We start from the raw sequence: 25819 nt of genomic DNA, 5'->3' as shown, positions 1-25819 counted from the left end.
GGCCTCTGGCCCCCTTCCCCCACTGCTCCTGTGTGACCTGCCTCCCTGCTTGTCTTCCAGGCCCCGCTTCCCTTCGGGCATATCCTCTCCTCTCGGTGACCACCCGACAGCCCACAGTCATCCCCCACCTGGTCCCCGCCACCCCGGGAATCGCCCAGGCTCTGTCCCGCCACCCGGGCGCTGAGGCCACCTCCGCCGAGGCTGCGGGCGAGAACCACGGCAGCAGCGAGTCGGAGACGGAGCAGCCCACGCCCCGGCAGAAGAAGCCCCGCCGGAGCCGCACCATCTTCACCGAGCTGCAGCTCATGGGCCTGGAGAAGAAGTTCCAGAAGCAGAAGTACTTGTCCACCCCAGACAGGTGAGGACACGGGGAGGGGACCGTCTGCCGGGAAGGCCCTTGAGAAGGGGGACTCCTTTGGTTCTTGGCGTGGGACGGAGAGCCACAAGGACTGTTCTAGAGTTTGTGCGGGACAGTATGGCAGGAATCTGTCCATCCCTCGGCTCATGCAGTCTCAGCCTGGGTTTTACAGAAGCCAGCCCACGTGACTTCATCTCAGCCCGGGACCCTGCCTGCTGATGAATTTATACTGCTCACTATATCTCTGTATATTAACTTAACTTCTCCAGTACAACCAGCAAAGTAAAGCTTAGCCAATGCTTACCCAGGCTCTCAGCTGGGAAACAGGTTTGGTGTTTAAAGCCACTTACACTTAGGATCAGATGCAGTGGGACTAGACCCACATTGGGGTCCATGATCTCCTCTGGCTCCCCTCCCCTAACCCCCAACTGGCCCAGTGGGTCGGCCCGGCTCCTGCCTGGACGCGCTGGATTGATGGGACTGTGGAGCTGTCAGATGTCTTGCTGGATTTGACAGATAGCAAGTCAGAAGCATTTGGCTGGGACCTAAGAGGACCTGGGTGAGGGTCCCTTCTTTAAACGCTTTTGAGATCCCAGTGAGGGCAGCTGTGACCCCTGCTTTACTCATAGGCTTCAATACCTCCCCGCTTTCTTTAATTTAGCATCTTAACAAAAAAATACGCTGCAAGAGTGTGTGTCTTACCTTGTTCCTTCAAACTCACTCTGGAATGGCTAATGTGTAATCCTATTTATTGGGAGGATTTTGCAGGTACTTTTTCTCTTCTTTTGCTCCCTGCCTTGTCCATATCAGGTTTGACCCTACTCCTATTAAAGAGAAGGGGAGGAAACTCAAATGCATCTCTTAAGCTATTTATTAGCTGTTCGATCAAAACTTAAGTGCGAGAGGAGGCTGCAGCTCACTGACTGGAAGGGAACTTGCTTACCGATTCAGTTAGCTGAGCGCCCACCGGCTGTGTGCCAGGCACTGTGGCAGGGATTATGGGTCCAGAAAGTAGCAGACAAGAGACCTGCTCTAGAGGAGGTCACGGGGAAGGACAAGGCTGCGGTAATGACATCACGACGCAGGGTGCGGGTGCCGGCACGTTCCCGCGGGCTGCAGGAGCGCAGAGGTGTTGCTGAGTATGTTGGCGGGGGCTGGGAAGCCTTCTCGGAGGAGGCAACTCTTCAGAAGAGCTTTCATCCCGGGAGGGAGAGAGCCCTCCACAGAGGGAGCGACACACAAAAGGCACAGACGGGCTCGCCGGGGCGTGCTGAGGGCCCTGCAGGTGGTCGGGCATCTCCAGCCTCAGGTGTGGAGGGGGGCGCAGTGGGAGATGAGGCTGCAGAGGCGGGAAGGACCCTGTACGTCTGGCCAAAGATTAGGGACTTTGTCGCGTAGGCCATGCGTCAGCAGCCATGAAGAGCCGGAAGCGACATGGCCAGATTTACTTTTCAAATCCTCACGTCGGTGGCACCACAGGTGACTGTTAGGGAAGAGACGGAGCTGGGAAAGCAGGTGGACAGAGTCCGGGGGGGTCACTGAAGACCTGAATGAAGGTGGTGACAGTGGGCACAGAGAGGAGAGACTAGATCGGAGAACAGTTCTGAAGCTGGAACAGACAGATGCTGGCGTGAGGGAGAGAGCTGAGAGTTCTGTGGTTCCTGGATGGGCCACCAGGTAAGGAGGGACAAGCATTTTCTGAAGCTGGAAGGCTGAGGACAGAGTGGGTTTGGAGGGGAGTGTATTCTGTTTCGGACGTGAGCAGTTTGGGGTACCTTCGGGCAGACAGTGGAGACAGGTCTGTGAATTGGGGGTTAATAAATGGGATCTCTAGGTATCGAATGGCTACTCTGGTGCCCCCAGCGTGTAACGGAGAGCCTCATGTACTTGGCACCCAGGAAGGGTGGGCGCCCCGGTTTATGAATCAGCGTGCCTGGGTGACGTTTTAGGCCTATTTTGGAAGTCAGCAGATTTTTTTCGCAGAAACGTTTTGTTCTAAATAAACCTCCTGGGGCTTCCTGATACCTGCCCAGGCACCTCTCAGGTGAGCTGCGCGGGCTTCATCCACTTGCTGGGGGAGGAGAACCCTCTGGTGGGCGTGGAGGCTGCAGCCCGAGCCGCCCTGCCAGCTGTTCCTCACCTCATACGTGACCGGGGCCATGAGCACGCCCTCCTCCCACGGTGCACTCCCTCTTCCCCTTTGTTTGTTTCTCCAGTTTCCTGGGTGACCCCATCTAAGCGAATATGCAGGGTAGTGAGAATTTGTAAGGGTGGCAGGTAATGAGAGAAGGCTGATGACAGTGAAGCGTGTTTCTGGAGCCAGAGTGAGTCAGGGGCACATTTTTCCCAAGTGAGCTCACCTCGTTTGCTAATGCGGTGGCAGAGCTGTGAACTTGAACCTTCCGTTCACTGATGCACCTGATGGCCTCAGGTGAACCGGCCGGGAAGGCACAGGGGGAGCCGGGGGAGACCTGGGAGACCTGTGGGATGGCCCCCTGGGCTCTTGATGCTTTAATGAACAGCTGTTTGGGAAGCAAGGCTTCGTTAGTGGGGAGAGTGAGGGCTGCTGGCACTGGGAATTTACTAGCTTCAGTCTGTTAATCACTTTCAATAAATCTGTCACCTTCCAGTAGCCCTTTTACTGGGACAAGCAGATATGTGTGAATGCCGACTGAAGCCAGGAGCTGAAGTTCCTGGAAGGAACACGGTTTTTATTATCGGAGATTGAAACTGGGCTGTCTGGCCACAGCAGGGGGGCTGGGCCGCTGCACCTGGAGTGCCAGGAGCTGCACCTGGAACCTACACTCCTGTACCCGCTGGTCTTCCTGATGGTGAGATGTCGCCCGTTACTCCTCAGCTAGAGAAGGTTGCAGCTGAGGACTCGCACCCGAGAGTCCCCACGGCCCAGGCTGGCGGCTGTGCAGGCTGCTGTGACACGGTGGCCGTGACATCCACAGCTCGAGCCTCAGATACCCCGGCGCCTCCCAAGGTGGTGGGCCCTGCTCAAGCTGTGCCGGGGGTGCTGCGTGACGAGGCCACGCTGCTCCGGGGACCAGGGTTGGGACCTCGGCGGGGGGGGGCAGCTCGTGTGGGCGCCTTCCAGCCAGAGGTGGACCTTCCAGCAGGTGCTCAGGTGGGCCTGGGCTTGTCATCAGTAAACACAGGTCAGCACTTCCCACAGCCTCAGGGACTGAGCTGGACAGCCTCAGCCTGGTTCCCTTCCCCGTTTCATACGCTCCGCTCGGGTCGTCTGCGGCTCCTTGGGATGCAGCGCCCCCGAAGGCCTGAGCGAGAGCTTCCCTCCGACAGACCTGTCTTGTACAGAAGGACGATGCGTGGAGGGAGCCCCCGTACAGGGGGAGACACACAGACGTCAGCAGACTTGAATCCTACCTCCACTTCTTTCTCTAGGACCACCTAGCAGGGGTCAGCACAGTTTTTCCGTGCAGGGCCAGAGAGTAGGTATTTGAGGCTTTGTGGGCCATGCGGTCTGTGTCACAACTACTCAGCTCTGAGGTTGTAGCACGAAAGCAGCCACAGACAATATGTAAATGAATGACTGTGTCTGTGTTCCAATAAAACTTTATTTACAAAAAACGGGTGGTGGACACTCAGCGCCGTGGTTGCTGAGAGATTCTAGTCTCTCTGAGCCTCAGATCTCTCATCTGTAAGATGGGAATAATCGTACCTACTTCACAGCAGGAAGGAATAGACGTGAAAAGAATAAACGAAAGGAATAAAGACGCAGACGTAGAGAATGGACTTGAGGACACGGGAAGTGGGAAGGGTAAGCTGGGACGAAGTGAGAGAGTGGCATGGACATATATACACTACCAAATGTAAAATAGATAGCTAGTGGGAAGCAGCCGCATAGCACAGGGAGATCAGCTGGGTGCTTTGTGACCACCTAGAGGGGTGGGATAGGGAGGGTGGGAGGGAGACGCAAGAGGGAGGAGATATGGGGATATGTGTATATGTATAGCTGATTCACTTTGTTATACAGCAGAAACTAACAAACACACCGTTGTAAAGCAATTATACTCCAATAAAGATGCTAAAAAAAAGAATAAACGAGATGGTACATGTCAGGGGCTCTGCACACAGCCTGGGACGTGGTGGTGCTCTGGAAACAGGTGCCATGTTGTTAGAATTAGCTCCAACTGCATACTTCCCCGGGAACGGCTTTGACATTCAGGGCTTTGCAGGAGGCTACAGAGAAATGCAGGACCACGCTCAGCCGTGAAATGGGAAGCAGGAGGCGCTACGGGCGTAATGTTTATTTTGGAAGCTGGCATCATAACAGTTGAGGGCAGCGATGGTGGATGAGTCAATCCATCGAAAGGTATTTGTGAGCCCTTGTTCTGGATTCAGAGTGTGGTCGGCACTTTCGCGACTGTAAAAGCAGCAGTTGAGTTAGGAAGTCAACTCTTGCAGTTCAGTTAGGGAGGCAGAAATAGCTCCTGTGAAGCAATCAGAGCCCAGCGAGAACTCAGAGCCACCTGGGTGACGGGTAACCTGGGTGGAGGAGGCAACCTGCTTGGTGGGAGGGGCAGCAGCGGGCTCACCCCCGGGAGGCGGGGCTTGAGCCGGGTCTGAGTGATGAGCGGGATTCTGATGATAAGGAAAATACGGCTTCACCTTTTCTCCCCCGTTTGGATTTTGGAGCAGAGCCTTCCTTTGGTACAGGATCAGAGTCAAGAGCCTATCGGGTCAGGAAGAGGACTTTGCAGTGAAGGCTCAGAAATTCTTTTCAATTCCAAGGTAGACAGTCCTTGGGCTTGCGCATCTGTTTCTTAGCTTCCCAGAGTTTCCTCCATAGGATTCTTGGAAGGAAAGCAAAGCTCTCTGGGGAGGAATTGGTTTCATGGGGAGGTCCACGCGTTGGCAGCAGTGCCCAGAGGTAGCCAGCAGGACCCCACCTTTGCTGCCCTTTCCCCCTTCCTCATCCTTCCTCTGTCTCTCGTGCCTTGTAGGTTGGACTTGGCCCAGTCTCTGGGACTCACTCAACTGCAGGTGAAGACTTGGTACCAGAACCGCAGGATGAAATGGAAGAAAATGGTAAGAAAGAGAGTAGGTCTTAACCATGGGCCCATCATGACACGAAAAATTCTTCTTACAGGGCTGGTACGAAGGCAGGAAGGACCATTTGGCGGTTTGAGCTCCAGAGATTGGAAGGCCTTTTAAGATGCTGGCTAGGAGGGAGGCTGTTTGAATTAATAGGATAAGCTATTCTTTCTGACCTGGATTTCCTGACCAGAAGGATATTCTTTTTCACAGTTTCATTAGAAATAAAATAAAAAGAAAGCCCCCAAACTTCTCAGTTGCGGGTTTTAACCCCACCTGCTAGACTTTTCAAAGAACTTCCTTCCCCCTCCCACCAATAGCTCAGAATAGAAGCCAGTCCTCTTTGTCTAGAGGATATACAGGGCACATCTGCTCTTGTAGCTGTGTGTCCCCCTAATGCAGTGATTCTCAGCTCTAGTGGGCGGGGTCAGAGTAACCTGGGTGGCAGGTACAAATGCAGAACTCGAGGCCCCTCCCAGGATTCTGCTTCCCTGTCCTGTTCCCAGGACGGGGGGTGTTAACCAGCACCCAGGTGCCTCTGACACACATGGCATAGTGACTCTGGCTTCCCTAATGCTGCCCTTGTGCCCAGCTCATGAGCTGTTCCATATTTGGTTTTTAAATGAACTTATTAGTATCAACATCTCTTTCAAAAAAGAATAAACATCTCTACATTCTGAGGAACTCCATTTCATAATGGTTTACCACCCCTGTTTTTTGGAGAAAGCACAGTTAAATCCAAAGTAGTTGGGTTTCACTTCCAGTCTTGTTAACCCCAAGGGTCAAGGTCAAAGCCCAGAGAAAAGAGGAGGGTTGGCATGAGGGTGGGAAGAAGCCCTGCTCCGATTCTTTAGAGACCATATGCACCATGGCCTCTGACCCAGGCCTTTGCACATCCTTGCTGGATCCCACTGGCCCCCTCTCCTCTCAGGAGCTCAGGCCTGCCTGCATGACATTCTAATTTGCTAAGCCATCTGGTCACAGCCATGTTTCCTGGTGTCTCAAGGGCTGGAATATGAATTTTTTTCACAATTACCAAATAACTAAGGTCCCCCTGCCACCTAGTTTTCAGAAAAAAAAAAAAGTTAATCAGTATTTCTTGATAATAGGTAATAGATTTTGAGTTTTCTCAATTTTGTTTCTGTCCAGTATTTTTTTTTCTGAAAACTTTAGTTCTTGCTATTGCCTGCTAACAAAGAGAAGACTAAATAAATAAATTGCAAATGAATATTAATGGAAATGGGAAGAAAGCCACCAAGGCAGCATTTATTATACCCTAGAAAAAAAATTCCTGGGCAAATTTCATCATTTCCTCTGGGGGGACCTGCCTCCAAGGTGGAAGGATTTTCAGATGGAGGTGGCCTGGCCCATGAATGCTCTCCCAGTGAGGCGGCAATGCCAGACACATGTACAAACACACATATGTTGCATGCATCAACAGATACGTATTCAGTGTCTCTTGTGAACCACGCCTCGTCCTAGGCACTACAGGAAGTCATGGAACAAAATAGAGCCCTGTCTTCATGGAATTTATGATCCAGTTGAAGAAGCAAGGTCCAGGAAGCAGCAAAGGAGCACATTGTAATTAAGTGCTGGTTGTTTATTTATAGATTTCGAACCCCATAAGAGTCCAGAGGAGAGGTATTGGGACAGGTTGCAGGGAGAAGGTGAAATTGAAGGATAAATAAGATTCAGTTAAATATACTGTTGCTCCCCAACTTCTAGAATGCTAAGACACCCATGAAACCTTTTGGGGGATTGATCTCTAAGGGAACCAGATTTGGGAGCTGGAAACACTGGGCCGTGTTCCCAGGCGTGCCCCTCCCTGGCTGGTTTCGGGCAAGTCTCTTCACTGCTTTCTGTGCAAGTTCCACCACCCACCTCCTTCCCTGTCCATCATTATCATCGAAATCAACGTCTCCTGAGCGGCAGAGGCATTGTTTAGGTTGGTTATCAGCGATCTTTTCATGCGTCAGACGGTGAACGAACTGACAGCCTGCCATCTGTGCCAGCACCGCCCGGTGCCTGTGGGGGACATGTGTGCCTCTGCCTCTGACGTCACCTGTTTTCCACCAGCCACTGCGCTGCTGGCGCAGCCGTGGGCCGGGTGTCAATGGTTATCAATGTCGTATGAAACAAAATGGAAGTAACTTCGCAGATTTAACCTCAGAGAGCATTCCACAGGCCAACCGGATTCAGGCCCCTTTGGGAAACAAGACTCCATTTCATTTCATCTCGTGAGCACTTACTTTCACCAGGCAGTGGAGATGCGACCATAAGACACCAACCTATCCATTAAAAAATAAAATTCAAAGAAGGTACTCAGTCACGTGGGGGAGACAGACCTGTAAGCCGCTCATTATTCAGAGTGATCAGGGCAACAGTGGAAGGATTTACAGGGTTCAGAATCAGTAGAGAAGGGAGGGCTTCCCGGAAGAGGTGCCATCTAAATTGGGTTTAGCGGATGAAGAGACACGTGCCAGGTGAAAGTGGGAAGGGTGTCACAGGAGTACGTGGGGCGCAGGAAGGACCTCAGAACGGCTGGAGTGAAGAGGAGAGCGAAGTGGCTCGGCTGCGGGTCACATTCTTACTCCTCCAGGAGAGCAAGGCATTGGTGGGATCCTGATTGCTTCGTAGTTTCTCCTGGTAAAACTCTTTCAAGGCTGTCTCTGCAGGGACTGGGGAAGAAAAGGATAATTGAGTAAGAAAGATGTCTCAAGGCAAGTAACCTCATCGGAACTGGAAAAAGATTAGCACTTGCTTCTCAGAGTTATTTGCACTCTGCCAAGGACAGCGCTGCCAGAACCAAGATAGCATCTCTGACTAGTTTTTACCAGTCAACATGTGTGACCTGTAGCGGGTTAGGAAAATGTGATCTTGCACATTCGGTGGGATGCTCACCGTCCATCCCGCTTCTGCTTGGCTTTGGTTCCAGTAGGGTCCACTGGGCTTTGCCGTGGACCGGAAGTACCTCATCATTCAGTGGTATTTTTCAGCTCCAAAGTACAGTTCTGTTCCGTGAGAGGGTCCAGATGGGCGGCACCTTCCTCTCCTAGTCACGGAACGGGGTGGGCCACATACCACGTGCATCGTGACCTTTCTCACCGAAAGTCTCCAGCTAGTCAACAGCTCCGGGAAACTGCTACCAGTTGCTACCCATGTCATCATGGGCAGGTGACTTAACCTCTGCGTGCCTGTTTCTTCATCATTAAATGCCTAACGTCCACCTTATAGGGATGCGGATGAGGTAACTGAGCCAATCCCTGTAGGACTCGGAACAGTGCCTACCCCATAGGATACAGCCAAGAAATGTTAGCTGTTATTCTTGTTCTTCTTATTTTTTTAGAAGTATTTACCTATCCACAAAATTCATGTCTCCAGAAAATGTAAACTTTTGGAGGCCAGGAGAGATAACACGAAAATGAATTCTGTAGGCTGCCAGGACTCTGGTTAAGACAGTCCTGGGCGTTTGTGCATCCTCATTCCCCGCCCACCAGCCTTCCCCTGTCAGCGCCTTAGCATTCAGGCTTGAATTGAGTGGAACATCCCATCTACAGGCGGAAAATCTGCTAAACAGTGTGCTGGGGAGAGATCCCTGCTAGAGAGTGCGAACTTCTCAGCTTTGGGGAAATATTGTCAGTTACATGGCTCTTACCGTTCCACAGAGCTGCAGATAAAGATAGAGAAAAAGGGGCAAAAAAAGCACTGGGTTAATGAGTCCATGGCCTAGGATCTGCTGGGAGATCGGGTAAGTGCAGATAAATATTGGAGTCAGAAATATCAGCTGCAGGGACTTCCCTGGTGGTCCAGTGGTAAAGAATCTGCCTTACGATGCAGGGGACATGGGTTTGATCCCTGGTCAGGGAACTAAGATCCCACTTGCTGCAGGGCAACTAAGCCCTCGCGCCACAACTACTGAGCTCGTGCGCCTCAGCTAGAGTCCGCTTGCTGCAAACTACAGAGCCCATGTGCCCTGGAGCCTGTGCACCGCGACTAGAGAAGAGAAAACCTGCACGCCACGACTAGAGAGAAACCCGCGCACCACAATGTAATATCCCGCATGCCTCAACGAAGATGCCACGTGCCGCAACTAAGACCCAATGCAGCCAAAAAGTAAATAAATAATAATAATAAAAAGAAATACCAGCTTCACATTGTACGTATTCCTTGCACATTACATACATGCAATGAAATACTGATAAGCGTGTTAGGTTCAGGGGACGTCCGTGGCGGTCCAGTGGTTAGGACTCCGTGCTTCCACTGCAGGGGGCATGGGTTCAATCCCTGGTCGGGGAACTAAGATCCCACATGTCGTGTGGCACGGCCAAAAAATTTAAAAAAAAAAAAAGAGTGTTAGATTCAAATGATCAGGGTTTTGTGTTCATATCCCAGCTCTGCCTTAGGTTGCTTTTCCACCATGACAAACCACTCTGTCTGCTCAGTTTCCTGCCTGAAAAATGGGAGAGGTAGAAGGTTCCTCTCTGTCATCCAGGCTCTCCAGTCAAAGTGCCTGTCCCCCAGCCACCTGTGCCCATCCGGAAGGACGGAGAGGCCTGGTCCTGACATCCTCAGCAGGAGGACATGGAAGAATCTGGTTTTAGAGTTCGAAGGAGGGCTGCCAGCGGGCCTGGCTAATAAAAGTAGATGGTGTGCTAGGTGTTTTTCCCAGAGGTGCGTGACCTCACCAGCAAGGGGTTGTCTGGCCTCTCTGGGCCAAGGGGACTAAATGGGCTCTGGGGATGCCTGGGGAGGAGGGGTCCTGGGAGAAGGGCCGCAGGGTGCATGTGAGTGTGTAGCTGCTGGTGTGGGGTGGTGTGAGATCATTGCGTGTCTCAGGTGTGCTCGGAGGCAGGGGCCAGAGGTCAAGTGTGGAAAGCAGCCAAGAGGGTAGTTATCTCCTAATTATTGCTTGTGCTGGAATGTTTTATTCCATTTAGAAAATGGTCTGATTGTTTTGATTTTTTTTCCTGCTGTAGGAAAACAGCCAGGTGGGGTCTAGCCAAGCTGTATAGGTGGTGTTCTCTAATTGCTGGGCTGGACTTTCTTTTGCCAATTAGGCGGCTTCCTTAGACCTGCCCTTTTATGACTTGATTACTACATGGAGCAACTCAATTGTGTATAACCTCCTTCATACCCAGTGGAGCTGCTTTCAACATGTCAATTTCATCTTGGCACATTTGGGCGCTTTCAACAGCCTGTGCTCAGACTGAAATCAAAATCAGATACTGACTTACATGAAAAGGAATGTAGGGACGTCTTCTGCCCAGAGATTGATTCTGTCAGCATCTATATCTTGTTAGAGGTCCCCTTCACATCTCTGTGTTAGCTGTTTGTGTGGAAAGTACAGTGGTTGAGCAGATGCCCAGCTAAAAGGAGGCTTTTATTGAGAACTTACGATTTTCCTCATACCATATACAAAAGTTAACTCAAAATGAATCATAAACCTCAATGTAAACAATAAACTATAAAACTGTTAGAAGAAAATGTTTACTCTTTGAGTAAATGTTTATGACCTTGGGTTAGGCAAAACCTTCTTAGACATGACACCAAAAGCACAAGCAACAATAACAACAAAATTGTACTTCATCAAAATTAAAAACTTTTGTGCTGTAAAGGACATCATCAAGAAAGTGAAAAAGGAACACAGAACGGGAGAACATCTTTGCAAATCTTCTATCTGATAAGGGACTTTCATCCAAAGTATATAGAGAACACATAACTCAGTAATTAAAAAAGACAACCACATTCTTAAATGGGCAAAGGATTTGAATAGATATATCTCCAAGGAGGATATACAACTGGCCCATAAGCACATGAAAAAAATGCTCAGCTTCATTAGTTGTCGGTGATGTACAAATTAAAAACGCAGTACAACTTCACACCCACTAGGATGGCTAGAATCAAAAAGACATAATAACAAGTGTTGGCGAGGATGAGGAGAACTGGGACCCTCATATACTGCTGATTGGAATGGAACATGGGGCAGCTGCTTTGGAAAACAGTCTGGAAATTCCTCCAAAGGTTAAACACGGAGTTACCATTTGACCCAGAAATTCCACTTCTGGTCATATACTCAAAAGAAGTGAAAGCAGGGACGGAAACAGGTATCTGTACACCCGCGTTCACGGCAGACATTACTCACAATATTCAAAAGGTAGAAGCAATCCAAGTGGCCATCCACTGATGAATGGATAAGCAGATTGTGGTATATCCATACAATGGATATTATTTGGCCAAAAAAAGGAATGAAATACTGACACATGCCACAGCATGGATGAACCTTGGAAACATAAGTCAAAGAAGCCAGTCACACAGGGCGACACATTGTATGTCTCCCTTCATATGAAATGTCCAGGACAGGCAAATCTGTAAAAACAGAAAGCAGATTAATGGTTGCCTAGGGTTGGGGGGCAGGGGAGAAATGGGGAGTGGCCACTAACGGGTATGGGCTTTCTTTCTGGGGGTGATGAAAATGTTCTAAAATTGGATTCTGATGAGAGCTGCACAATTCTGTGACTATACAAAAAATCACTAAGTTGTGCACTATGAATGAATGAAATGTGTGGTATGTGAATTAGATCTCAATAAAGCTTTTTTAAAAAAAAGAATTTATGGTTTATCAAGTTACTACATTCATTCTTACAATTCAGCACCCGGAGGTCTTCTGCTGCTCTTAGAGGAAAGAGATATAGTCAGTAAATATTTAACAACTGCATAGAAAGTTAGTTGTAAGTTAGATGCTTGGAGCACAAAGCAAGGAACAGATGCAGGATTTACCTTCAAAGAGCTTCTGTTCAAATGAGGAAGCTAAGATTACAAAAGGTGTGTAAGTAGCGAAAATATATCCCACTCCTGATTATCTGTGCTAATCCAGGTCCTCCTGAAGCCCTTCTCACGAGCTGCCCAGGTCAATAGCTACACCAGCCAGAGTTCAGAGCCAGTGGAAGAAGGAGTGTCTGTTATATCCCAAAGTAATAAAAATATTTTTAAAATTATCCCTGCCTACCTCATGGGACTTATGTAAGTCACAAATTGGGATAATAAATGTGCAAGTCATTTGCAATCAGTAAAGCCCATTGGGTTATCATTATTTTGCTTACTTTATATCTTTCTTCAATCCTATGGAAAGGCCTGTGGAGAAAGGTTAGTTCATTCGATGATAGTCGTTGAACGCCTGCTGTGTGCAGGGACTGGGTGGGAGGGACAGGCAAGTAAACATGCAGTGACAGGCGTATCTGAAAAGTGCTCTGATAGGATGCTCATAGGGCATTTAACTTAGACTTGGGAGGTCCGGTCAGGTTCCCAGGAGAGGCACTGTCTCAGCGGAGTCACCCAGGCAAGGAGGGTGGGAGGCAGATTCTGGAACACTCAGGAACACTTCTGGCCCTTACCCTACATTATCTGTTGGTTCCCCTCACCATTGCCCTGTGCAGGAAAGTATGCTTACCCCCATTTTACAGATTAGGAGACTGAGGCTCAGAGTCTTTAAAGGACTCCCCCAGAGAGAAAGTGGATAAGGAGCACAGTTAGAATTTAATCTAGTTATTCTACTTTCAAAGCTAGAACACTCTCTTCTGTGCGCTACTGCCTCTTTGAACACTACAAAACCAAGTTTCATGACGTCTTTTTTTTTTCTGATTTCAGAAATACTTATACATGATCATTGTTGAAAAATTAGAAAGTATAGAAAAAAACAGAATGAAAAAATTTTAAATTATCCATGATCCTGAGACTACAAACAGGGTGGTGTGCAGTTGTCTAGCCACCAAATTAAATTATGCTGGTTTAGAACCCGTTTTTCACAACAATATATTAATAATATTTCCCATGTTGTTATACATTCTCCTATATAATGACTGTAATGGTTTTCAAGTGTTCTCTCTTTGCCATATACTATAATTATGTATTCAATCATATGGTGGAAGCCTTAGAGTATGGTTTTTTTGCTGTTATAACCGATTTTTGCTATTATAACCAATTTTGTGATGAACATTGTGCACATTTTTGCACATCAATCATTGTCCCAATCTTTGATGACTTTCTTAGGCTAAATTGTTAGAAATGGAATCTCTGTGTCAAAGGGTATGCACATTTTCAGACTTTTGATTTGCAGTCTCAGATTGTCTTTTGAAAAAGCTGTACCAATTACACTTTTACACTGGCATATGAGTGTTTATTTTCCTGTTTGCTACAAATATTGTCTTTTCCTTATAACTTGTCAACTTGTTATCACATTCATATTTTAATTTTCATTTCCTTCCGTGTTGTTGAAGTTGGATTTTTTCATGTGCTTATGATCATTGTATTTAATACCAATAGAAGTGATATTGACTAAAAGTGCATTGAGTCTTTCATGAATGAAGCTGTCTTTGTAGACTGCAGGTGACCCGTGGAGAATACTTTTGGCCAAAACTTGCGACTTCACTGCTGGGAAGGAATGGTTTAGAGGCCTTGGGAGTGGGAAAGTGGAGGGAAGGAGTTATTTCTTAGGTTTTGTTTTTTTTTGATTTTTTAATTTTTGGCTGCGTTGGGTCTTCGTTGCTGCACACAGGCTTTCTCTAGTTGCGGCGAGCGGGGGCTACTCTTCGTTGCGGTGCGCAGGCTTCTCATTGCAGTGGCTTCTCTCATTGTGGAGCACGGGCTCTAGGTGCGTGGGCTTCAGTAGTTGCGGCACGCGGGCTCAGTAGTTGTGGCTCACGGGCTCTAGAGCGCAGGCTCAGTAGTTGTGGCACACGAGCTTAGTTGCTCCGCGGCATGTGGGACCTTCCCGGACCAGGGCTCGAACCCGTGTCCCCTGCATTGGCAGACGGATTCTCAACCACTGTGCCACCGGGGAGGCCCTATTTCATAGGTTTGATGACTGTTTTTCTCCCACGTAGGTTCTTAAAGGCGGACAGGAAGCGCCCACAAAACCCAAAGGTCGTCCCAAGAAGAACTCCATCCCCACGTCAGAAGAGATTGAAGCTGAAGAGAAGTTGAACAGCCAGGCCCAGAGCAAGGAGCGCTGGGAGCCCTCCCAGGGCCGGGAGGGGCTCTGTGACACGCAGGAACCAAAAGGGCACGGTGTCCCTGTAGAGGTGGCTGAGCCCCTAGGCCAGCCCCAGGAGTTGCCAGCAGCTTCTTCGGAACCCCCGCCATCAAGCTAAAATAAAACTCTTGGGGGGAGCGGGAAGGGGGAGACTGGGGGAGAATGCAAGGAGACCCGGGAGAGGAAAGCTTCCGACAGCCGGTAACTTGGGGGGAGAAGACCGCCGCCGGCTCCCTCCCTCCTGCCCACAGGTCTCACCTCGAGACTTTGAGGAAGACTTGCTGGCTTTGGCCTGCTCTTCCTGAAAGGCTGCTTTAGCCACGGATGCCCTTGACTAAGGGACACAGTGCCTTGGAACTGCCGACCCCAGCTGGGGTGCTGCCGTGGGGCTGTCCGGGTCCAAGCCCCCCGGTGTTGCAGAGGATGCTCCGGCCAAGCCTCTGGACAGCCAGCCGTCAAAGCAGAGCGAGACGGAGGAGTGGGCAGCATGCCCGGGTTCCTTGCTGACTCAGCACTTATTTCTGTAGTTTTAAAAGAGAATTTAATGTTTTTGGTTGTTTTTTTTTTTGGCAGGGGGGGTTGGTGAGGGTGGGCAAATAAGAGTTGGGGGAAGGGAGTTCTGAGTTAATAGAATAAAGTTTGTTTGAAGACACGTGTGCCTTTGTATCCATTGTAAGGTGGTCAGGTGACCCAAGAACTGATAAACCTTGTTTTTCTTGCTTCATTAAGTTTCCATCCCTGAAGCTGTAATGCAGATATGTTAAGATAACTTTTATTTTTTAATTAAAAATAAATCTTTCAAAAAAGGATTGGGTGTATTCTTTCTTCTGGGGAGTATATTTAGCCCTTCTTTTTTTTTAAATCTATTTTTTAATTGAAGTATAGTTGATTTACAGTGTTGTGTTAATTTCTGCTGTATAGCAAAGTAACTCAGTTATACATATATATACATTCTTTTTCATATTCTTTTCCATTATGGTTTATCACAGGATATTGAATCAGATGAATGGATAAAGAAGATATGGTACATATATACAATGGAGTACTACTTAGCCCTTCTTGAATATGTCCTACGGAAAGAGAGACCCAGAGATGGCCTGGCTCCCTGAGCTTTAATTTCCCCAGAAGGCACGTGTAAGATTAGGCCAGGCCCACTGGTGTCCAAGTGCAGAGCAAATGGAAACAGCACGAGAGAAATGGGAGCAGGGCCTCTGCCCCCCTCACCTGCCACCGTCTCCTGCCCTGGGGGCTCTGCTGTAGCCACTTTACATGGTGAGCTTCCAGCTTTAAAAAAGTGCTTTACTTTTTCAAAGAGACAATAAATTCATAGGTTTCAGAAGTCAAGCTATATGAAAAGAAGTCTTGCTTCCCTCCCGCCCTCTCCACCCAATGGCCCCATCCCCTACAGGGAACTGTTTTTACTGGTTCTTGTGTATTTTTCTATAGTAAGTAGCCATTTGAATGATGGGCTCTACAACTTTTAACAAAAGAAAAATTGAGAACTACTTGGCTAGATGTGCTCTGTGGTTTTAAACTTAAAATCATGTCCCACTTTCAATAAGACCAGGAAAGAGGTGGGTTCCAGGCTTCCGAAAGAGAGAATTCTGACTCTGCTTCTTGCCCGACTATCCTGCAGACGGGCCTGAGGCCTGATCTCACGGGGGCTGTCCGTGTCACCGTACCCCTGACATGTTCACGTGTGATGTCCTACAGGGCAGAGTGCCCCTTTTATGGACACCCAATTATTAATTACTCAGTAACTCCCGATTGTGGGCTGGGGAAATATAAACTGACTTTAATAATTGCCTCAACTAGGAAGTAAAGCCTGTCACTAGTTCTGTAAAACAAATCATACACTTCTTTTAGAAGTTAAACGGAAATGATCTGCTTGTTTTTAGTAGTCTGGCTTCCTGCTTCCCTCCATTTACATGGACAGTCGCTTCAATTTCTTTTCTTTTTGACGTTTTTATACCTTTTATTAGTGTTAAAAATTTCAGGTACTGTGGTGACTATTCAGGGTGGCTTTGGTTTAAAATTTAAATATCAAAAACTCATAAGCCTGAGAGCTTATAACATACAACTCCTTTGGACAGGAATGGATTCAAGCCTAGTGACTCCAATTTCGACTTTGCTAAGGCAGCACCTTCCTTCCCCTGGCTGTTGAGATCAACAAAGAGAAAGCAGTCTCTTTCTAACTCTGAACACACCAAGGAGGTAAGGATCTGGCCTCCGAGAACCAGTCTGTGCGGCCCGCCCCAGCTGTCGGCAGGGTTTCTTGCTCCGTGCCTGCAGAAAGCTCCCTCACCTGCGGCCCACCCCACACACGGCTTTATGACCTGCCCACCATGTGGTGTCGCCGCGGCCAAAGTAAGCAGGTGAGTCTGTGCCAGCTTATTCTCCCTCCTGAGGAACTGTTCTGTCCTGCTCTCCCACCCCAGAAAGGCCATCATTGGGACACCGTTTTCTTAGGCTGGTTTTTGCTCTCTGGGTCTGGACTCTCACACTGTCCTTCTCAGGTGTCTGACGGCGACTGCCATTGCACAGGTAGAGAGGTGCACACACACACTCGGTTTTCCCCAGCCTGGTTCTGGGCCCTGTTTCTGACTTTCAGCCCTGAGTTCCTGGCCTGTCATCTTTGGTACTGTTTCTTGGCCCTAAGGGTTCAAGGGATGAGTGGGGAGCTGAAGAGCCTGGATTATCTTTCCTCCTGTTTTGGAAGCCCCGAGCCCAAGGTCACCTCCGCTGACGAGCCCTGGGCTTGTCCTCCAGCCACAGCTCTGCAGAGCGCAGCCCCGTGGATCAAAGATGGGTCTGAGCGAGGCCTTTCCAGTGCAGGCGGGCACTGCTTTGGGGCCACGCCCTGCTCCTTCTCCACACCCATCCTTCCCTTTTCCCTCCAGGTCCCGAGCCCTGTGACCGGCACCCAGAAACCAGCTCCACAGGTTCCTAGGGGGGACCGTTTCCTCTCTTTTCCACCTTCTTTCTCGGAGGCCTCTGGACGTCTGTTCCCCTACCGTCATCTACCTTTGAGGACCCCGCTGAACAAAAGCATTCTCTCCCTTCTCCGGCATCCAGGATGGTGACCCCTGAGGGTTCTGGGTCTTATTTGAGAGTCCGGTCACCTGCTGCCTTTTGTTTTCCAGAGGAAGGGAGAGGGCCGTGGCAAACTGACCACCGAGGGAAGCTGACCACGCGGCCTCCCCGCGAGGATGCGACAGGCTCTTACAAGCGCTTTTAGCTCATGTTGCACCTCAGACTGCAAAATGGGCTGCTTCTTCCAGTTTTAAAGGAAGCCCCATTCATCAGAGCGAGGTTCAGCGTCAACCCTGGGTGGTGTAGCTGGTCGGGGGCCATGCTGAAAACCACGCCAGGGGGCCTGAGTCCCTGCAGAGGGCTTTCGTGGTTAGTGTGCCCTCTCTCCCCCGCTGGAAACCGCCTGCGCCTTTTCAGGGGGTGGAAAAGCTTCCACAGCAGCCTGCCCCCTGCACGGGGCTTCGTCCTAAAGCAGGGGTTTGGAGGAGGCCTCCCTGCCTCTGCTCCACCGCCTGGATTCCTGGGGCAGGTCCCAGCCTCCCAGGGTGCCCAGGGGTGCTTGTCGAGCACTGCCTTCCTGTTCTGGGTCACGGCGCCCCCCCTGATTGGCCTACACGCCCCTTCTCCACGGTCTACAAAGGTCTGCTGAGACAACACTCACCCAGCTTGACTCAGACGATGCCCCCCAGTGGGTCTCATGCTGTGAGCTTCTGGCCCTCAAACCGGACCGGACAGATCTATCAGAAACCAACCTTAACTGGGCTGGTTTCAGGTTTGTCTCAGAGACTGGTCGGTTCTAGAACCGTCTTAGAGAGGGGGCCTGGAGACCTCAGTGACCTTCCCTCAGAGTTGTTTATAGATTCCGCTGCCCTTCTCACCATCCTTCAACTTCGTTCCACCCAGCCTTGCCCCATGCCCTGGGCCACGCCTGGGCTTGAGCTGGACTGCAGGGCACGAAGCTCTTTCCTCAAGAAGCTGTGCTCTGTCAGCCTGGTGGCGTGTTGTTGACTCAGCAGAAAATGAGCCGGGACTTCGCAGGACCGGGTTAAAGACTGTCCCAGTGGCTTCCCCAGCAGCCCTGGTCAGCCTCCAGGCCTTTGCCTGATCTACTGGCAATTTTCTGTAGGTGCTGCCTAAACCTTACCCCCATCATATTTGAAGAGCAGGAAGCATTGGGGTTAGAAAGCTGAAATGTGCTTTGCACACACACACACACACACACAGCACACCTGCTTCTCAGGATTTCTATGCACTGAATTACCTGTTTGCCTAGAGCACCGGGGGCTGCTGCTCTGTGTCTACACAAACCTCCCCTGCGATTCTCTCCTCTCCACCACCCTCACTGAGTGTTGCATCTTCCAGGCTTCTCCAGAGGCTTCTCCCTCCTCCCCTCATCCTCCAGCCCTACTCGGTGAGGCTGCGCCCCAGCTGCTCTGTGCCCAGGAGACAATGTCCTCTCCCTGCCTGCCCTGCTCCCACTCCCTTACCCTCCTCAGCATGAGTCTGAAGCCACGTCTTCCTGTCCCTTCAATAACCTCACCTCTACCCCAGTCTAACCTGTTCATTCCTTCTCGCTGCTTCCTCTAAATGCATCGTTTGTCATCATCACTGTGGTCCTGCCATACTTCCAAAGAGCACACGGATTTATTTTGTTTCCCTGTTAGAATGTAAATTCCTCGAGGCTGTTTTTCAGAGTTTCTTTTTCTGCACGGAGACTCCCAAGGCACTTGGAGGATCTAGGTGCTCCTGGTGTCCTGCTGACACCGTTCCTGGCCCAGAGCTTCTGAGTTCTCAGCAGGAGGGCAAGTCCAGCTCTTGGCCATGAAGCAGCTCTCCCGGTCACTGACCCCTGTTAGGGCCTCGCTCGCTGGCTGCAGGGCTGGGGGTTGCCAGCGTTTTTCAGAGACAAGAGAGAAGGCAGAGCAAAAAACCTCTGTCGTCTGCAGAAACGGTCCCATCTGCCAAGGGAAGCAGTGTCAGGCCGCTTCCCCAGGGACAGAGGGTGGAGGGGGTGATGGGGACCCCCAACTTGGTGGCCCGCAAGGCCAAGGGTCAGTTCACCCCCATCTTGGTAACTCTTTGGGGGAGAAGGTGTTGATGGGGCTCTGAAGAAGATGCCCTTGGAAGATTCCCCTTCAAGGAGATCGCAGACAGGGTTGCAGCCAGCAGCCTGGGAAAAAGACGCATACAGAGGTGTTTGTCTAAAAGAGAATTAACATCCTATTTAGGGAATTCCGTGGTGGTTCAGCGGTTAGGACTCTGCGCTTTCACTGCTGAGGGTGCAGGTTCAATCCCTGGTCGGGGAACAAAGATCTCACAAGCCACCCAAATAAAAATAAAGCCACGTGGCCAAAAATAAATAAATGTTTTATGCAACATATTTTTTTTACTTTTTAAAAATTAAATTATTTTTTATACAGCAGATTCTTATTAGTTATCTATTTTATACATATTAGTGTATACATGTCAACTCCAATCTCCCAATTCATCCCACCACCACCCCTGCTTTCCCCCTCGTGTCCATACTTTTGTTCTCTACATCTGTGTCTCTATTTCTGCCTTGCAAACTGGTTCATCTGTACCATTTTTCCAGATTCCACATATATGCATTAATATATGATATTTGTTTTTCTTTCTGACTTATTTCACTCTGTATGACAGTCTCTAGGTCCATCCACATCTCTACAAATGACCGCATTTTGTTCCTTTTTATGGCTGAGTAATATTCCATTGTATATATGTACCACATCTTCTTTATCCATTTGTCTGTCGATGGGCATTTAAGTTGCTTCCATGCCCTGGCTCTTGTAAGTAACGTTGCAGTGAACATTGGGGTGCATGTGTCTTTTTGAATTATGGTTTTCTCTGGGTATATGCCCAGTAGTGGGATTGCTGGATCATATGGCAGTTCTATTTTTAATTTTTTAAGGACCCTCCATACTGTTCTCCATAGTGGCTGTATCAATTTACATTCCCACCAACAGTGCAAGGGGGTTCCCTTTTCTCCACACCCTCTCCAGCATTTGTTTATAGATTTTCTGATAATGACCATTCTAACCGGTGTGAGGTGATAACTCATTGTAGTTCTGATTTGCATTTCTCTAATAATTAGTGATGTTGAGCATCTTTTCATGTGCTTATTAGCCATCTGTATGTCTTCTTTGGAGAAATGTCTATTTAGGTCTTCTGCCCATTTTTGGATTGGGTTGTCTGTTTTTTTTTTAATATTGAGCTGCACGAGCTGTTTATATATTTTGGAGATTAATCCTTTGTCCGTTGATTCGTTTGCAAATATTTTCTCCCATTCTGAGGGTTGTCTTTTCATCTTGTTTATAGTTTCCTTTGCTGTGCAAAAGCTTTTAAGTTTCATTAGGTCCCATTTGTTTATTTTTGTTTTTATTTCCATTAATCTAGGAGGTAGGTCAAAAAAAATCTTGCTGTGATTTATGTCAAAGAGTGTTCTTCCTATGTTTTCCTCTAAGAGTTTTATAGTGTCTGGTCTTACCTTTAGGTCTTTAATCCATGTTGAGTTTATTTTTGTGTATGGTGTTAGGGAGTGCTCTAATTTCATTCTTTTACATGTAGCTGTCCAGTTTTCCCAGTACCACTTACTGAAGAGACTGTCTTTGCTCCATTGTATACCCTTGCCTCCTCTGTCATAGATTAGATGACCATAGGTGTGTGGGTTTATCTCTGGGCTTTCTATCCTGTTCCATTGATCTATATTTCTGTTTCTGTGCCAGTACCATATTGTCTTGATTACTGTAGATTTGTAGTATAGTCTAAGTCAGGGAGTCTGATTCCTCCAGCTCTGTTTTTTTCCCCTCAAGATTGCTTTGGCTATTCGGGGTCTTTTGTGTCTCCATACAAATTTTAAGAAGATTTCTTCTAGTTCTGTAAAAAATGCCATTGGTAACTTGATAGGGATTGCACTGAATCTGTAGATTGCTTTGGGTAGTAGAGTCATTTTCAAAAAATTAATTCTTCCAATCCAAGAACATGGTATATCTCTCTATCTGTTTGTGTCATTTTTGATTTCTTTCATCAGTGTCTTATAGTTTTCTGAGTACAGGTCTTTTACCTCCTTAGGTAGGTTTATTCCTAGGTATTTTATTCTTTTTGTTGCAATGGTGAATGGGATTGTTTCCTGGATTTCTCTTTCTGATCTTTCGTTGTTAGTGTATAGGAATGCAAGAGATTTCTGTGCATTAATTTTGTACCCTGCAACTTTACCAAATTCATTGATTAGCTCTAGTAGTTTTCTGGTGGCATCTTTAGGATTCTCTATGTATAGTATCATGTCATCCACAGTGACAGTTTTACTTCTTCTTTTCCAATTTATATTCCTTTTATTTCTTTTTCTTCTCTGATTTCCATGGCTAGGACTTCCAAAACTATGTTGAATAATAGTGGCAAGAGTAGACATCCTTGTCTTGTTCCTGATCTTAGAGGAAAAGCTTTCAGTTTTTCACCATTGAGAATGATGTTTGCTGTGGGTTTGTCATATATGGCCTTTATTATGTTGAGGTAGGTTCCCTCCATGCCCACTTTCTGGAAGAGTTTTTACCAAAAAATGGGTGTTGAATTTTTGTCAGAAGTTTTTTCTGCATCTATTGAGATGATCATATGGTTTTATTCTTCAATTTGTTAATATGGTGTATCACATTGATGATTTGCATATATTGAAGAATCCTTGCATCCCTGGGATAAATCCCACTTGATCACGGTGTATGATCCTTTTAATGTGTTGTTGGATTCCGTTTACTAGTATTTTATTGAGGATTTTTGCATCTATATTCATCAGTGGTATTGGTCTGTAATTTTCTTTTTTTGTAGTATCTTTGTCTGGTTTTGGTATCAGGGTGACGGTGGCCTCGTAGAATGAGTTTGGGAGTGTTCCTCCTTCTGCAATTTTTGGGAAGAGTTTGAGAAGGATGGGTGTTAGCTCTTCTCTAAATGTTTGATAGAATTCACCTGTGAAGCCACCTGGTCCTGGACTTTTGTTTGTTGGAATATTTTAAATCACAGTTTCAATTTCATTACTTGTGATTGGTCTGTTCATATTTTCTATTTCTTCCTGGTTCAGTCTTGGAAGGTTATACCTTTCTAAGAATTTGTCCATTTCTTCCAGGTTGTCCACTTTATGGGCATAGAATTGCTTGTAGTAGTCTCTTATGATGCTTTGTATTTCTGCGGTGTCCATTGTAACTTCTCCTTTTTCATTTCTAATTTTATTGATTTGAGTTCTCTCTTTTTCTTGATGAGTCTGGCTAAAGGTTTATCAATTTTGCTTATCTTCTCAAAGAACCAGCTTTAGTTTTATTGATCTTTGCTATTGTTTTCTTTGTTTCTATTTCATTTATTTCTGCTCTGATCTTTATGATTTCTTTCCTTCTGCTAACTTTGGGTTTTGTTTGTTCTTCTTTCTCTAGTTCCTTTAGGTGTAAGGTTAGATTGTTTATTTGAGATTTTTCTTGTTTCTTGAGATAGGCTTGTATTGCTATAAACTTCCCTCTTAGAACTGCTTTTGCTGCATCCCATAGGTTTTGGATCGTCATGTCCTTTTGTCATTTGTCTTTAGGTATTTTTTGATTTCCTCTTTGATTTCTTCAGTGATCTCTTGGTTATTTAGTAACGTATTGTTTAGCCTCCATCTGTTTGTGTTTTTACATTTTTTTCCCTGTAATTTATTTCTCATCTCATAGTGCTGTGGTCAGAAAAGATGCTTGATATGATTTCGATTTTCTTAAATTTACCGAGCTTGATTTGCAACCCAAGATGTGATCTATCCTGGAGAATGTGCCGTGTGCACTTGAGAAGAAATTGTAATCTGCTGTTTTTGAATGGAATCTCATAAATATCAATTAAATCAATCTGGTCTATTGTGTCTTTTAAAGCTTGTGTTTTCTTATTAATTTTATGTCTGGATGATCTGTCCATTGGTGTGAGGTGTAAAAGTCCCCCATTATTACTGTGTTACTGTCGATTTCCTCTTTTATAGCTATGTATTGCGGTGCTCCTACGTTGGGTGCATATATATTTTTAATTGTTATATCTTCTTCTTGGATTGATCCCTTGATCATTATGTAGTGTCCTTCCTTGCCTCTTGTAACATTCTTTATTTTAAAGTCTATTTTATCTGATATGAGTATTGCTACTCCAGCTTTCTTTTGATTTCCATTTGCATGGAATATCTTTTTCCATCCCCTCACTTTCAGTCTGTATGTGTCCCTAGGTCTGAAGTGGGTCTCCTGTAGACAGCATATATATGGGTCTTGTTTTTGTATCCTTTCAGCGAGCCTATGTCTTTTGGTTGGAGCATTTAATCCATTCACATTAAGGTAATTATCGATATGTATGTTCCTATTACCACTTTCTTAATTGTTTTGGGTTTGTTTTTGTAGGTCCTTTTCTTCTCTTGTGTTTCCCACTTAGAGATGTTCCTTTGCATTTGTTGTAGAGCTGGTTTGGTGGTGCTGAATTCTCTTAGCTTTTGCTTCTCTGTAAAGCTTTTGATTTCTCCATCGAATCTGAATGAGATCCTTGCCTGCCTGATAGAGAATCTTGGTTGTACGTTCTTCCCTTTCATCACTTTAAATATGTCATGCCACCCCCTTCTGGCCTGTAGAGTTTCTGCTGAGAAATCAGCTGTTAACTTTATGGGAGTTCCCTTGAATGTTATTTGTCATTCTTCTCTTGTTGCTTTTAATAATCTTTCTTTGCCTTTAATTTTTGTCAATTTGATTACTATGTGTCTTGGCATGTTTCTCCTTGGGTTTATCCTGCCTGGGACTCTATTCACTTCCTGGACATGGGTGGCTAATTCCTTTCCCATGTTAGGGAAGTTTTTGACTATAATCTCTTCAAATATTTTCTCAGGTCCTTTCTCTCTCTCTTGTCCTTCTGGGAACCCGATAATGCAAATGCTGGTGCGTTTAACATTGTCCCAGAGGTCTCTTAGGCTATCTTCATTTCATTTCATTCTTTTTTCTTTATCTGTTCTGTGGCAGTGAATTCCACCATTCTGTCTTCCAGGTCACTTATCCATTATTCTGCCTCAGTTATTCTATTGGTTCCTTCTAGAGTATTTTTCATTGTACTTATTGTATTGTTCATCTCTGTTTGTTTGTTCTTTAATTCTTCTAGGTCTTTGTTCTTTAATTCTTCTAGGTGTTAAACATTTCTTGCATCTTCTCGATCTTTGCCTCCATTCTTTTTTTTTTCCCCTAAATGTTTATTTATTTATTTATTTAAATTATTTATTTATTTATTTATGGCTGTGTTGGGTCTTCGTTTCTGTGCTAGGGCTTTCTCTAGTTGTGGCAAGCGGGGGCCACTCTTCATCGCGGTGCGCAGGCCTCTCACTATCGCGGCCTCTCTTTTTGTGGAGCACAGGCTCCAGACGCGCAGGCTCAGTAGTTGTGGCTCACAGGCCCAGCTGGTCTGCAGCATGTGGGATCTTCCCAGACCAGGGCTCGAACCCGTGTCCCCTGCATTGGCAGGCAGATTCTCAACCACTGCACCACCAGGGAAGCCCCTTTGTCTCCATTCTTTTTCGAGGTCCTGGATCATCTTCACTTTCATTATTCTGAATTCTTTTTCTGGAAGGTTGCTGATCTCCACTTCATTTAATTGTTTTTCTGCGGTTTTATCTTTTCCTTCATCTGGCACATAGTCCTCTGCCTTTTCATTTTGTTTGTCTTTCTGTGAATGTGGTTTTCATCCTACAGGCTGCAGGATTGTAGTTCTTCTTGCTTCTGCTGTCTGCCCTCTGGTGGATGAAGCTATCTAAGAGGCTTGTGCAAGCTTCCTGATGGGAGGGACTGGGGGTGGGTAGAGCTGGGTGTTGCTCTGGTGGGCAGAGCTCAGTAAAACTTTAATCCACTTGTCTGCTGATGGGTGGGGCTGAGTTCCCTCCCTGTTGGTTGTTTGGCCTGAGGCGACCCAGCACTGGAGCCTGCAAGCTCTTTGGTGGGGCTAATGGCTGACTCCAGCAGGGCTCACGCCAAGGAGTACTTCCCAGAACTTCTGCTGACAGTGTCCTTGTCCCCACGGTGAGCCACAGCCACCCTCCACCTCTGCAGGAGACCCTCCAACACTAGCAAGTAGGTCTGGTTCAGTCTCCTATGGGGTCACTGCTCCTTACCCCTGGGTCCTGATGCACACACCACTTCATGTGTGCCCTCCAAGAGGGGAGTCTCTGTTTCCCCTAGACCTGTCAAAGTCCTGCAATCAAATCCCGCTAGGCTTCAAAGTCTGATTCTCTGGGAATTCCTCCTCCCATTGCCAGACCCCCAGGTTGGGAAGCCTGACGTGGGGCTCAGAACCTTCACTCC

General features: G+C 47.3%; 1 protein-coding gene and 1 long non-coding RNA gene across 4 annotated transcripts in view; one reads left to right on the top strand and one right to left on the bottom strand.

Moving 5' to 3' along the window:
- Positions 1-15259, top strand: part of BARX2 (BARX homeobox 2) — a 71967-nt gene extending 56708 nt beyond the window's left edge. Inside the window, exons 2-4 of the mRNA XM_082476246.1 lie at positions 61-358; positions 5332-5416; positions 14302-15259. Of these exons, the coding sequence (XP_082332372.1) occupies positions 61-358; positions 5332-5416; positions 14302-14568 (650 nt within the window). The 3' untranslated portion in view covers positions 14569-15259. The remainder of the gene's footprint in view (positions 1-60; positions 359-5331; positions 5417-14301) is intronic.
- Positions 6663-25819, bottom strand: part of LOC309667630 — a 101185-nt gene continuing 82028 nt past the window's right edge. Inside the window, exons 3-5 of one of the 3 annotated variants that reach the window (XR_014267860.1) lie at positions 11565-11788; positions 10657-10748; positions 6663-8100 (exon numbers count right to left, since the gene is read on the bottom strand). This is a non-coding gene — a long non-coding RNA (uncharacterized lncRNA). The remainder of the gene's footprint in view (positions 8101-10656; positions 10749-11564; positions 11789-25819) is intronic. The other 2 variants (XR_014267859.1, XR_014267861.1) reach the window with 2 other exon arrangements.

The sequence above is a fragment of the Balaenoptera physalus genome (genome assembly GCF_965194825.1).
Source record: "Balaenoptera physalus genome assembly, chromosome: 10".
Taxonomy (NCBI): Eukaryota; Metazoa; Chordata; class Mammalia; order Artiodactyla; family Balaenopteridae; genus Balaenoptera; species Balaenoptera physalus.
This window is presented reverse-complemented; position numbering and strand designations above follow the sequence as displayed.